Source organism: Entelurus aequoreus, linkage group LG08 (genome assembly GCF_033978785.1).
Source record: "Entelurus aequoreus isolate RoL-2023_Sb linkage group LG08, RoL_Eaeq_v1.1, whole genome shotgun sequence".
Classification (NCBI taxonomy): Eukaryota; Metazoa; Chordata; class Actinopteri; order Syngnathiformes; family Syngnathidae; genus Entelurus; species Entelurus aequoreus.
The window spans coordinates 67,551,825-67,565,618 of record NC_084738.1 but is presented as its reverse complement, the minus strand read 5'-3'; the positions used below and the strand labels follow the sequence as shown (position 1 = coordinate 67,565,618).

General features: G+C 32.5%; 1 protein-coding gene across 5 annotated transcripts in view; it reads right to left on the bottom strand.

Moving 5' to 3' along the window:
- The window catches only part of rc3h2 (ring finger and CCCH-type domains 2), an 89,627-nt gene that overhangs the window by 57,575 nt on the left and 18,258 nt on the right, over nt 1-13,794 (bottom strand). For 2 of the 5 annotated variants that reach the window (XM_062057144.1, XM_062057145.1), the window contains exons 2-4: nt 5,231-5,519; nt 5,055-5,172; nt 2,418-2,651 (exon numbers count right to left, since the gene is read on the bottom strand). In XM_062057144.1, coding sequence (XP_061913128.1) covers nt 2,418-2,651; nt 5,055-5,172; nt 5,231-5,461 — 583 coding nt within the window. In that variant the 5' untranslated portion in view covers nt 5,462-5,519. Of the gene's footprint in view, nt 1-2,417; nt 2,652-5,054; nt 5,173-5,230; nt 5,831-13,794 lie in introns of those variants that run through there. The other 3 variants (XM_062057147.1, XM_062057146.1, XM_062057148.1) reach the window with 2 other exon arrangements.

Below are 13,794 nucleotides of genomic sequence, written 5' to 3'. Positions count from 1 at the left end.
CTAGCGTTTGTGAAGTTTGTTCTTAAAAACAGCAGTGTTCCTGTGCTATAAAGGATCTTTGACTAGCGTTTGTGAAGTTTGTTCTTAAAAACAGCAGTGTTCCCGTGCTATAAAGGATCTTTGACTAGCGTTTGTGAAGTTTGTTGTTAAAAACAGCAGTGTTCCTGTGCTATAAAGGATCTTTGACTAGTATTTGTGAAGTTTGTTGTTAAAAACAGCAGTGTTCCCGTACTATAAAGGATCTTTGACTAGCGTTTGTGAAGTTTGTTCTTAAAAACAGCAGTGTTCCCGTACTATAAAGGATCTTTGACTAGCGTTTGTGAAGTTTGTTCTTAAAAACAGCAGTGTTCCTGTACTATAAAGGATCTTTGACTAGTGTTTGTGAAGTTTGTTCTTAAAAACAGCAGTGTTCCTGTGCTATAAAGGATCTTTGACTAGCGTTTGTGAAGTTTGTTCTTAAAAACAGCAGTGTTCCTGTGCTATAAAGGATCTTTGACTAGCGTTTGTGAAGTTTGTTCTTAAAAACAGCAGTGTTCCCGTGCTATAAAGGATCTTTGACTAGCGTTTGTGAAGTTTGTTGTTAAAAACATCAGTGTTCCTGTGCTATAAAGGATCTTTGACTAGTATTTGTGAAGTTTGTTGTTAAAAACAGCAGTGTTCCCGTACTATAAAGGATCTTTGACTAGCGTTTGTGAAGTTTGTTCTTAAAAACAGCAGTGTTCCCGTACTATAAAGGATCTTTGACTAGCGTTTGTGAAGTTTGTTCTTAAAAACAGCAGTGTTCCTGTACTATAAAGGATCTTTGACTAGTGTTTGTGAAGTTTGTTCTTAAAAACAGCAGTGTTCCTGTGCTATAAAGGATCTTTGACTAGCGTTTGTGAAGTTTGTTCTTAAAAACAGCAGTGTTCCTGTGCTATAAAGGATCTTTGACTAGCGTTTGTGAAGTTTGTTGTTAAAAACAGCAGTGTTCCTGTGCTATAAAGGATCTTTGACTAGCGTTTGTGAAGTTTGTTCTTAAAAACAGCAGTGTTCCTGTGCTATACAGGATCTTTGACTAGTATTTGTGAAGTTTGTTCTTAAAAACAGCAGTGTTCCCGTACTATAAAGGATCTTTGACTAGCGTTTGTGAAGTTTGTTCTTAAAAACAGCGTGTTCCCGTGCTATAAAGGATCTTTGACTAGCGTTTGTGAAGTTTGTTGTTAAAAACAGCAGTGTTCCCGTACTATAAAGGATCTTTGACTAGCGTTTGTGAAGTTTGTTCTTAAAAACAGCAGTGTGCCTGTACTATAAAGGATCTTTGACTAGCGTTTGTGAAGTTTGTTGTTAAAAACAGCAGTGTTCCTGTGCTATAAAGGATCTTTGACTAGCGTTTGTGAAGTTTGTTGTTAAAAACAGCAGTGTTCCTGTGCTATAAAGGATCTTTGACTAGTATTTGTGAAGTTTGTTGTTAAAAACAGCAGTGTTCCTGTGCTATAAAGGATCTTTGACTAGCGTTTGTGAAGTTTGTTGTTAAAAACAGCAGTGTTCCCGTGCTATAAAGGATCTTTGACTAGTATTTGTGACGTTTGTTGTTAAAAACAGCAGTGTTCCTGTGCTATAAAGGATCTTTGACTAGCGTTTGTGAAGTTTGTTGTTAAAAACAGCAGTGTTCCCGTGCTATAAAGGATCTTTGACTAGTATTTGTGACGTTTGTTGTTAAAAACAGCAGTGTTCCTGTGCTATAAAGGATCTTTGACTAGCGTTTGTGAAGTTTGTTGTTAAAAACAGCAGTGTTCCCGTGCTATAAAGGATCTTTGACTAGTATTTGTGACGTTTGTTGTTAAAAACAGCAGTGTTCCTGTGCTATAAAGGATCTTTGACTAGCGTTTGTGAAGTTTGTTGTTAAAAACAGCAGTGTTCCCGTGCTATAAAGGATCTTTGACTAGTATTTGTGACGTTTGTTGTTAAAAACAGCAGTGTTCCTGTGCTATAAAGGATCTTTGACTAGCGTTTGTGAAGTTTGTTCTTAAAAACAGCAGTGTTCCTGTGCTATAAAGGATCTTTGACTAGCGTTTGTGAAGTTTGTTGTTAAAAACAGCAGTGTTCCCGTGCTATAAAGGATCTTTGACTAGTGTTTGTGAAGTTTGTTGTTAAAAACATCAGTGGTCCCGTGCTATAAAGGATCTTTGACTAGCGTTTGTGAAGTTTGTTGTTAAAAACAGCAGTGTTCCTGTGCTATAAAGGATATTTGACTAGTGTTTGTGAAGTTTGTTGTTAAAAACAGCAGTGTTCCTGTGCTATAAAGGATCTTTGACTAGCGTTTGTGAAGTTTGTTGTCAAAAACAGCAGTGTTCCTGTTCTCTAAGGGATCTTTGACTGGTGTTTTTGACTAAAAAAGGCTGTGAGTGATTAGTGATGTGGAGGTGGTAAACCCTCACCAGGTCCCAAGAACTGGCATCCCCGCGCCCGCACGGCCGCCCAGAGGTTGGCAGAGAGCTGCTGGGGGTTCTGGTGCTGCAGGATGAGTTCTGTGAGCGTGCGCTCGCCCAGAGAGCGACCCGCCCTCAGGGCCCGCACACGACCTTCCTCCTCCAGCAGCTGGCAGTGCACCAGACTCACCAACTTCCTCTGCATGGGTCGACTCAGCACGCTGCCACTGGAGGGACACACCCCTGTGGGGGGGCACAGGGTCCTGGTGACAAAGTGCTGTCCTCGCTTGATGGAACCTTCTGGAACTGACTCTGGGCTCCATCAAGTCTCATTATGCAGCAGGTTCACTTCTTTTTACACTTGTATGACAGCTAATATGACAACCACAAAGGTGAGTATTTTTACTTTATTTAGTTTCATTATGCAGCAGGCTCACTTCTTTTTACAATTGTATGACAGCTAATATGACAACCACAAAAGTGAGTATTTTTTATTTTATTGAGTTTTATTATGCAGCAGGTTAACTTATTTTTACACTTGTATGACAGCTAATATTACAACCACAAAAATTAGTATTATTTTACTTTATTTTTGTTTTTATTTTGTCTTATTATGCAGCAGGTTAACTTATTTTTACACCTGTATGACAGCTAATATTATAACCCCAAAGGTGAGTATTTTTACTTTATTTTTGTTTCATTATGCAACAGGTTAACTTCTTTTTACACTTGTATGACAGCTAATATTATAACCCCAAAGGTGAGTATTTTTACTTTATTTAGTTTCATTATGCAGCAGGTTCACTTCTTTTTACACTTGTATGACAGCTAATATGACAACCACAAAGGTGAGTATTTTTACTTTATTTAGTTTCATTATGCAGCAGGCTCACTTCTTTTTACAATTGTATGACAGCTAATATGACAACCACAAAAGTGAGTATTTTTTATTTTATTGAGTTTTATTATGCAGCAGGTTAACTTATTTTTACACTTGTATGACAGCTAATATTACAACCACAAAAATGAGTATTTTTTACTTTATTTTTGTTTTTATTTTGTCTTATTATGCAGCAGGGTAACTTATTTTTACACCTGTATGACAGCTAATATTATAACCCCAAAGGTGAGTATTTTTACTTTATTTTTGTTTCATTATGCAACAGGTTAACTTCTTTTTACACTTGTATGACAGCTAATATGACAATCACAAAGGTGAGTATTTTTACTTTATTTTTGTTTCATTATGCAACAGGTTAACTTCTTTTTACACTTGTATGACAGCCAATATTACAACCACAAAGGTGAGTATTTTTTACTTCATTTAGTTTTATTATGCAGCAGGTTCACTTATTTTTACACTTGTATGACAACTAATATTACAACCATAAAGTTCAGTATTTTTACTTAATTTTTGTTTCATTATGCAGCAGGTTAACTTATTTTTACACTTGTATGACAGCTAATAATACCACAAAGGTGAGTATTTTTACTTTATTTTTGTTTCATTGTGCAACACGTTAACTTATTTTTACACTTGTATGACAGCTAATATTACAACCACAAAGGTGAGTATTTTTTTTACTTTATTTTTGTTTTATTTTGTTTTATTATGCAGCAGGTGAACTTATTTTTACACTTGTATGACAGCTAATATGACAACCACAAAGGTGAGTATTTTCACTTTATTTTTGTTTCATTATGCAACAGGTTAACTTATTTTTACATTTGTATGACAGCTAATATTACAACCCCAAAGGTGAGTATTTTTTTACTTTATTTTTGTTTTTATTTTGTTTTATTATGCAGCAGGTTAACTGATTTTTACACTTGTATGACAGCTAATATGACAACCACAAAGGTGAGTATTTTTTTTACTTTATTTAGTTTTATTATGCAGCAGGTTAACTTCTTTTTACACTTGTATGACAGCTAACATGACAACCACAGAGGTGAGTATTTTTTACTTTATTTTTGTTTCATTATGCAACAGGTTAACTTCTTTTTACACTTGTACGACAGCTAATATGACGACCACAAAGGTGAGTATTTATATCAGGTACTACATGCACCGTGGTACTCACGTACCTGGTACTACATGCAGTGTGGTACTCACGTACCTGGTACTACATGCACCGTGGTACTCACGTACCTGGTACTATATACACCGTGGTACTCACGTACCTGGTACTACATGCAGTGTGGTACTCACGTACCTGGTACTATATACACCGTGGTACTCACGTACCTGGTACTACATGCACCGTGGTACTCACGTACCTGGTACTACATGCACCACGGTACTGTCGTACCTGGTACATGGTCACAAGTCCCCGAGGGTCCGCCCAAGTTGAATACGATAGTCAATTTAAACAAAAGCCGTTCCAGATCAGTACTGCAATCCAGGAAGTTTTAGCATGTACAAACATTTAAAAACTAATATATACGCTTCTAGGTGGTAAGCATTTTACTTTTTTGTTGTTGTTTTATTTAGTTTTATTAGTGTTTTTTTCTGTTTGTATGACAGTCAAGTGTGTGGTAGAAGCCTTGGCTTTGATTCCCATTAGACGGTTTGATTCCCATTAGACGTTTATAATAAAAGCACGAGTATCATTTCATTGTTAAAAAGGTGATTTCCATGCTCACCTTTGGTGGCGCTGATGGGCTGCAGGTAGAGCGCCAGGTGTTCCACACACCCCCTGCAGGCCTCGTAGTGACACACGTCCGCCGCGCCGCCCAGGCCGACCGTCTGCACGTCTGGAAGCTAGGACAACACCTCTTTATGTCAGCGCCACGTCCGCCCGCACGCCCGGCGTGTTTACCTGGGCGCCGAGCAGCCGCAGCAGGGCGCGGTTGGCGGGCAGCAGGTCCACGTCGGTGCAGATGGGCGCCTGGTCGAAGGGGCAGGCCTTGCGGTGCAGCTTACGCAGGCAGCCGCGGCACACCGTGTGCGAGCAGCCCAGGCTGACGGGCTGGTGGTCGCCGCCGTCGAAGTCGTTGTAGCAGACGGGGCAGGACAGGAAGTCCGTCCACTGGGCCGCCTGCACCGGCATCACTCGGGCTCAGGGCGGGCACATGGCCACGTCTCCTGCGGGCCGCCGCGCTGACACACTGACAGGGTGGTTGGTTAGTACCAAGGCAACATCAACATCAAAAGCATGAGAGGCTTCACAGCGCTTCTTTATTCTTTGGTGTCATCCACGCTTCCCATTGGACAACATGGACTCTTTGCAACGTCCTCAATGGGAGGGGGCGCGCTTTGGTGATGATTGAACAAATGCAACCAACACACGAGGTCACATAAAACAAAACCTGCTCACTGAACTTTGTGGATATTATAAAAAATTTTAAAAAAGTCCATGCACAGAAAAAAAAGCTCAATTACACCCATTCTAATCCATTACAAAGCATGATGGGAAAATTGCAAAACACTCTCTTCACACTTGCACATTTTAGCTGCTTGATACACACACACACACAAAACACACACACACACACACACACACACACACACACCCACACACACACACACACACACACACACACACACACACACACACACACACACACACACACACACACACACATATGTATTAACAATAATAATAATAATACATTAGTTTTTAGTGTAGAATCATATGTGTAAATGTTTAGATGGTCACACAATAATACTACTACTACTACTAATAATAATATATATTTTTTTAGTGTAGAATCTTATGTGTGAATGCTTAGATATTCACACAATATTACTACTACTACTACTACTACTACTACTAATATTAATAAATAGATGATTTTTTTGGTGTACAATCTTATATGTGTGAATGCTTGGACATTCACACAATGATAATAATAATAATAATAATAAATAGATTATTTTTTCTGTGTACAATCTTATATGTGTGAATGCTTGGGCGTTCACACAATGATAATAATAATAATAATAATAATAATAATAATAAATAGATGATTTTTTTGGTGTACAATCTTATATGTGTGAATGCTTGGACATTCCCACAATGATCATAATAATAATAATAATAAATAGATGATTTTTTTGGTGTACAATCTTATATGTTTGAATGCTTGGACATTCACACAATGATAATAATAATAATAATAATAAATAGATGATTTTTTTTGGTGTACAATCTTATATGTGTGAATGCTTGGGCATTCACACAATGATAATAATAATAATAATAATAATAATAAATAGATGATTTTTTTGGTGTACAATCTTATATGTGTGAATGCTTGGACATTCACACAATGATAATAATAATATTAATAATAATAATAATAAATAGATGATTTTTTTTGGTGTACAATTTTATATGTGTGAATGCTTGGACATTCACACAATGATAATAATAATAATAATAATAAATAGATGATTTTTTTGGTGTACAATCTTATATGTGTGAATGCTTGGACATTCACACAATGATAATAATAATAATAATAATAAATAGATGATTTTTTTGGTGTACAATCTTATATGTTTGAATGCTTGGACATTCACACAATGATCATAAAAATAGTAATAATAAATAGATGATTTTTTTTGGTGTACAATCTTATATGTTTGAATGCTTGGACATTCACACAATGATCATAATAATAATAATAATAAATAGATGATTTTTTTGGTGTACAATCTTATATGTGTGAATGCTTGGACATTCACACAATGATCATAATAATAATAATAATAATAAATAGATGATTTTTTTGGTGTACAATCCTATATGTGTGAATGCTTGGACATTCACACAATGATCATAATAATAATAATAATAAATAGATTATTTTTTTGGTGTACAATCTTATATGTGTGAATGCTTGGACATTCACACAATGATCATAATAATAATAACAATAAATAGATGATTTTTTTGGTGTACAATCTTATATGTGTGAATGCCCAAGCATTCACACAATGATAATAATAATAATAATAATAATAATAATAAATAGATGATTTTTTTGGTGTACAATCTTATATGTGTGAATGCTTGGACATTCACACAATTATCATAATAATAATAATAATAAATAGAGGATTTTTTTGGTTTACAATCTTATATGTGTGAATGCTTGGACATTCACACAATGATAATAATAATAATAATAATAAATAGATGATTTTTTTGGTGTACAATCTTATATGTGTGAATGCTTGGACATTCACACAATGATAATAATAATATTAATAAATAGATGATTTTTTTGGTGTACAATCTTATATGTGTGAATGCTTGGACATTCACACAATGATCATAATAATAATAATAATAAATAGATGATTTTTTTGGTGTACAATCTTATATGTGTGAATGCTTGGACATTCACACAATGATCATAATAATAATAATAATAAATAGATGATTTTTTTGGTGTACAATCTTATATGTGTGAATGCTTGGGCATTCACACAATGATAATAATAATAATAATAATAATAAATAGATTATTTTTTTGGTGTACAATCTTATATGTGTGAATGCTTGGGCATTCACACAATGATAATAATAATAATAATAATAATAATAAATAGATGATTTTTTTTGGTGTACAATCTTATATGTGTGAATGCTTGGACATTCACACAATGATAATAATAATATTAATAATAATAATAAATAGATTATTTTTTTTGGTGTACAATCTTATATGTGTGAATGCTTGGACATTCACACAATGATAATAATAATATTAATAATAATAATAATAAATAGATGATTTTTTTGGTGTACAATCTTATATGTGTGAATGCTTGGACATTCCCACAATGATCATAATAATAATAATAATAAATAGATGATTTTTTCTGTGTACAATCTTATATGTGTGAATGCTTGGGCATTCACACAATGATCATAATAATAATAATAATAAATAGATGATTTTTTTGGTGTACAATCTTATATGTGTGAATGCTTGGGCATTCACACAATGATAATAATAATAATAATAATAATAAATAGATTATTTTTTTGGTGTACAATCTTATATGTGTGAATGCTTGGGCATTCACACAATGATAATAATAATAATAATAATAATAATAATAATAATAAATAGATGATTTTTTTTGGTGTACAATCTTATATGTGTGAATGCTTGGACATTCACACAATGATAATAATAATATTAATAATAATAATAAATAGATGATTTTTTTGGTGTACAATCTTATATGTGTGAATGCTTGGACATTCACACAATGATCATAATAATAATAATAATAAATAGATGATTTTTTTGGTGTACAATCTTATATGTGTGAATGCTTGGGCATTCACACAATGATAATAATAATAATAATAATAATAAATAGATTATTTTTTTTGGTGTACAATCTTATATGTGTGAATGCTTGGACATTCACACAATGATAATAATAATATTAATAATAATAATAATAAATAGATGATTTTTTTGGTGTACAATCTTATATGTGTGAATGCTTGGACATTCCCACAATGATCATAATAATAATAATAATAAATAGATGATTTTTTCTGTGTACAATCTTATATGTGTGAATGCTTGGGCATTCACACAATGATCATAATAATAATAATAATAAATAGATGATTTTTTTGGTGTACAATCTTATATGTGTGAATGCTTGGACATTCACACAATGATCATAATAATAATAATAATAAATAGATGATTTTTTTTGGTGTACAATCTTATATGTGTGAATGCTTGGACATTCACACAATGATAATAATAATAATAATAATAAATAGATGATTTTTTTGGTGTACAATCTTATATGTGTGAATGCCCAAGCATTCACACAATGATAATAATAATAATAATAATAATAATAAATAGATGATTTTTTTGGTGTACAATCTTATATGTGTGAATGCTTGGACATTCACACAATTATCATAATAATAATAATAATAAATAGAGGATTTTTTTGGTGTACAATCTTATATGTGTGAATGCTTGGACATTCACACAATGATAATAATAATAATAATAATAAATAGATGAATTTTTTGGTGTACAATCTTATATGTGTGAATGCTTGGACATTCACACAATGATAATAATAATATTAATAATAATAATAATAAATAGATGATTTTTTTGGTGTACAATCTTATATGTGTGAATGCTTGGACATTCACACAATGATCATAATAATAATAATAATAAATAGATGATTTTTTTGGTGTACAATCTTATATGTGTGAATGCTTGGACATTCACACAATGATCATAATAATAATGATAATAAATAGATGATTTTTTTGGTGTACAATCTTATATGTGTGAATGCTTGGACATTCACACAATGATCATAATAATAATAATAATAAATAGATTATTTTTTTGGTGTACAATCTTATATGTGTGAATTCTTGGACATTCACACAATGATAATAATAATAATAATAATAATAATAAATAGATGATTTTTTTGGTGTACAATCTTATATGTGTGAATGCTTGGACATTCACACAATGATCATAATAATAATAATAATAAATAGATGATTTTTTTGGTGTACAATCTTATATGTGTGAATGTCCAAGCATTCACACATATAAGAATAATAAATAAATTTTAATTTAATTCTTCATTTTAGCTTCTGTTTTTTTATTTGTGAAATATTTCTTAAAATTTATTATGATTAAAATTCAAAAAAAATATTCTGGCAAATCTAGAAAATCTGTAGAATAAAATTTAAATCTTATTTAAAGGTCTTTTGAACTTCTTTTAAAAATTTTGTTCTGGAAAATCTAGAAGAAATAATGATTTGTCTTTGTTATAAATATAGCTTGGTCCAATTTGTTATATATTCTAACAAAGTGCAGATTGGATTTTAACGTATTTAAAAAATGTCATCAAAATTCTAAAATTAATCTTAATCAGGAAAAATTACTAATGATGTTCCATAAATTATTTTTTGAATTTTTTTCAAAAAGATTCAAATTACCTAGTTTTTCTCTTCTTTTTTTCAGTTGAGTTTTGAATTTTAAAGAGTCGAAATTGAAGATAAACTATGTTTCAAAATTTAATTGTCATTTTTCCCCCCTGTTTTCTCCTCTTTTAAACTGTTCAATTAAGTGTAAATATCATTAATTATTAATAATAACATAGAGTTAAAGGTCAATTGAGCAAATTGGCTATTTCTGGCAATATATTTAAGTGTGTATCAAACTGGTAGCCCTTCGCATTAATCAGTACCCAAGAAGTAGCTCTTGGTTTCAAAAAGGTTGGTGACCCCTGCTGTATATTATGTGTTTTCGCCATTAAAAAAAATATTGTTTTGACAAAAAGGGCATAAAACATTAAAAGAATGCTTTAAAGCATTCTTTTAATCTTTACTTTATTTGGACATTTAGACCTGATGTAGATTTAACATGAAATAATACAAAATAAATCAATAATGAGTGACTTATTGTCTACATTTTTTCAAAATGGCCCCCAAATGTGCGGCCCTCAGTGGACAGAGTCTGGACACCCCAGCAGCAACGTACAGTATAGTCAGTAACAACATCAAAACTCGCCTATTGCGCTTTAAAAGCCGTTAAACGTCAATAAAAAAAAAGTCCTGTTGAGGACGTTTGAGAAGAAGTTTTAGCACGCACCTTCTGAGGGGTCCCTGCAGGCGCGCTGGGGCCGCTACTTGGCCTCCACGCCGCCATCTTGCCTTCCTGCACAAATGTAACCGCCGTGCACGCAGCTTTAAGTCTTGGCCACACATGTCACGCCCCACTGGAGTCACGTTGCAACCTGCACCTGTTTTTGTCCTGCACACCAGACCTTGCTGCCAAGTACCAGAATACTTACTTACTATTATGATCTTATTTCTTCATTTTATCTGACCTTGCTGCCAAGTACTACAATACTTACTTGCATCACACCCCTCAGCTATAATGATCTTATTTATTTTTATATCTGGAAAAACATTAGAAGAAATGATCAATGCAATAGATAGTAAACAATGTGTTGATGGATCTAACTCAGGGGTCACCAACGCGGTGCCCGCGGGCACCAGGTAGCCCGTAAGGACCAGATGAGTAGCCCGCTGGCCTGTTCTAAAAATAGCTCAAATAGCAGCACTTACCAGTGAGCTGCCTCTATTTTTTAAATTGTATTTATTTACTAGCAAGCTGGTCTCGCTCATTTTTAATTCTAAGAGAGACAAAACTCAAATAGAATTTGAAAATCCAAGAAAATATTTGAAAGACTTGGTCTTCACTTGTTTAAATAAATTCATTAATTTTTTTACTTTGCTTCTTATAACTTTCAGAAAGACAATTTTAGAGAAAAAATACAACCTTAAAAATTATTTTAGGATTTTTAAACACATATACCTTTTTACCTTTGAAATTCCTTCCTCTTCTTTCCTGACAATTTAAATCAATGTTCAAGTAAATTCATTTTTTTATTGTAAAGAATAATAAATAAATTTTAATTTAATTCTTCATTTTAGCTTCTGTTTTTTCGACAAAGAATATTTGTGAAATATTTCTTCAAATTTATTATGATTAAAATTCAAAAAAAATATTCTGGCAAATCTAGAAAATCTATAGAATAAAATTTAAATCTTAATCCAAAGTCTTTTGAACTTCTTTTAAAATGTTTGTTCTGGAAAATCTAGAAGAAATAATGATTTGTCTTTGTTAGAAATATAGCTTGGTCCAATTTGTTATATATTCTAACAAAGTGCAGATTGGATTTTAACCTATTTAAAACATGTCATCAAAATTCTAAAATTAATCTTAATCAGGAAAAATTACTAATGATGTTCCATAAATTCTTTTTTGAATTTTTTTCAAAAAGATTCAAATTAGCTAGTTTTTCTCTTCTTTTTTTCAGTTGAATTTTGAATTTTAAAGAGTCGAAATTGAAGATAAACTATGTTTCAAAATTTAATTGTCATTTTTTGCCCTGTTTTCTCCTCTTTTAAACCGTTCAATTAAGTGTAAATATTATTAATTATTAATAATAACATAGAGTTAAAGGTAAATTGAGCAAATTGGCTATTTCTGGCAATTTATTCAAGTGTGTATCAAACTGGTAGCCCTTCGCATTAATCAGTACCCAAGAAGTAGCACTTGGTTTCAAAAAGGTTGGTGACCCCTGATCTAACTCAAGCATTTGACACAATTAATCACAATATTTTCATCAAAAAACTAGAAGGATATGACATCAGAGGGTTGGTCTTAAACTGGATTAGAAGTTATTTAACCAACAGGAAACAATACGTGAAGCTAGGCCAACACACGTCTACTAAATATATCCTGTGGTGTACCTCAGGGATCAATACTAGGACCAAAATGGTTTAATTTCTATATAAATGACATTTGTAAAGTTACAACAGATTTAAAGTTAGTATTATTTGCAGATGATACAAGTGTGTTTTGTTCAGGAGAGAACACACAGAAGATAATACAAATAATAACACATTAAAAAGATGCTTTGACAAAAACAGACTATATTTGAATAATCTCAGTAAAAGTAAAAATAATGCTATTTGGTAACAGTAGAAGAGAAAGTCCAACACAAATACAAATAGACGGAGTAGACATTGAAAGAGTAAATGAAACCACATGTCTAGGCAAGATTTTAGGTGGCAGTGAAGTGTATATACCCACAAGAAACCGAATAGCTTTGTCTTCGACCTTTTTTTTTTTACTTAAAGAAAGCAAATTAAAAATCAGAATAGTTAACAAGATTAAAAAAAATGTGGATAAATAAATGAATACAAAAAATAAAAAATGAATATATGAAATACAATATTTTTTACATACATAAACACAAAATAAAACGTGTCAACAAGTTGCATAAAATAAATTAAAAATACAATATAAATAAGGCACTGCACAAAACAAGATATCAAACCAGTATGACTTTAACAACTATATTATAAAAAAAGGGGATCCTACAGAGTTCTCTATTTGTGCTTTTTAATATTGCATTAACTAGAATGACTTACAAATTACTGTACACCAGGGAGTACTGTAATTACCTAACGTTACATTATTATTTTCCATAACAATTTAGCCCCCTCCACAATATTAACCCGACGTTAAAACAGAACTAGCTATTTATTGATTAGCAATTGCTGAATCATGTAACACTAGCTTAATGCTAAAAAGCCAGGTTGCTATCACATTCTGTAACAGACAAATAATTTGATGTAGGCTAACGTTACCTACCTGCTACCTCTGTCTTTTTCTCGTTTCTCCTCTTCTTTTCTCTTTTTTCTTCCCTGGGCACCTGACAGTTTTTGGCCGTTTTGACATCTTGTGTTGATTTTTTGATGTGGTGACGTCCAAAAAGAGTCACGATACGGGAAAGGAGGCGGCGCACCGTGCCGGGGGAGGGGGGGCGTAATGT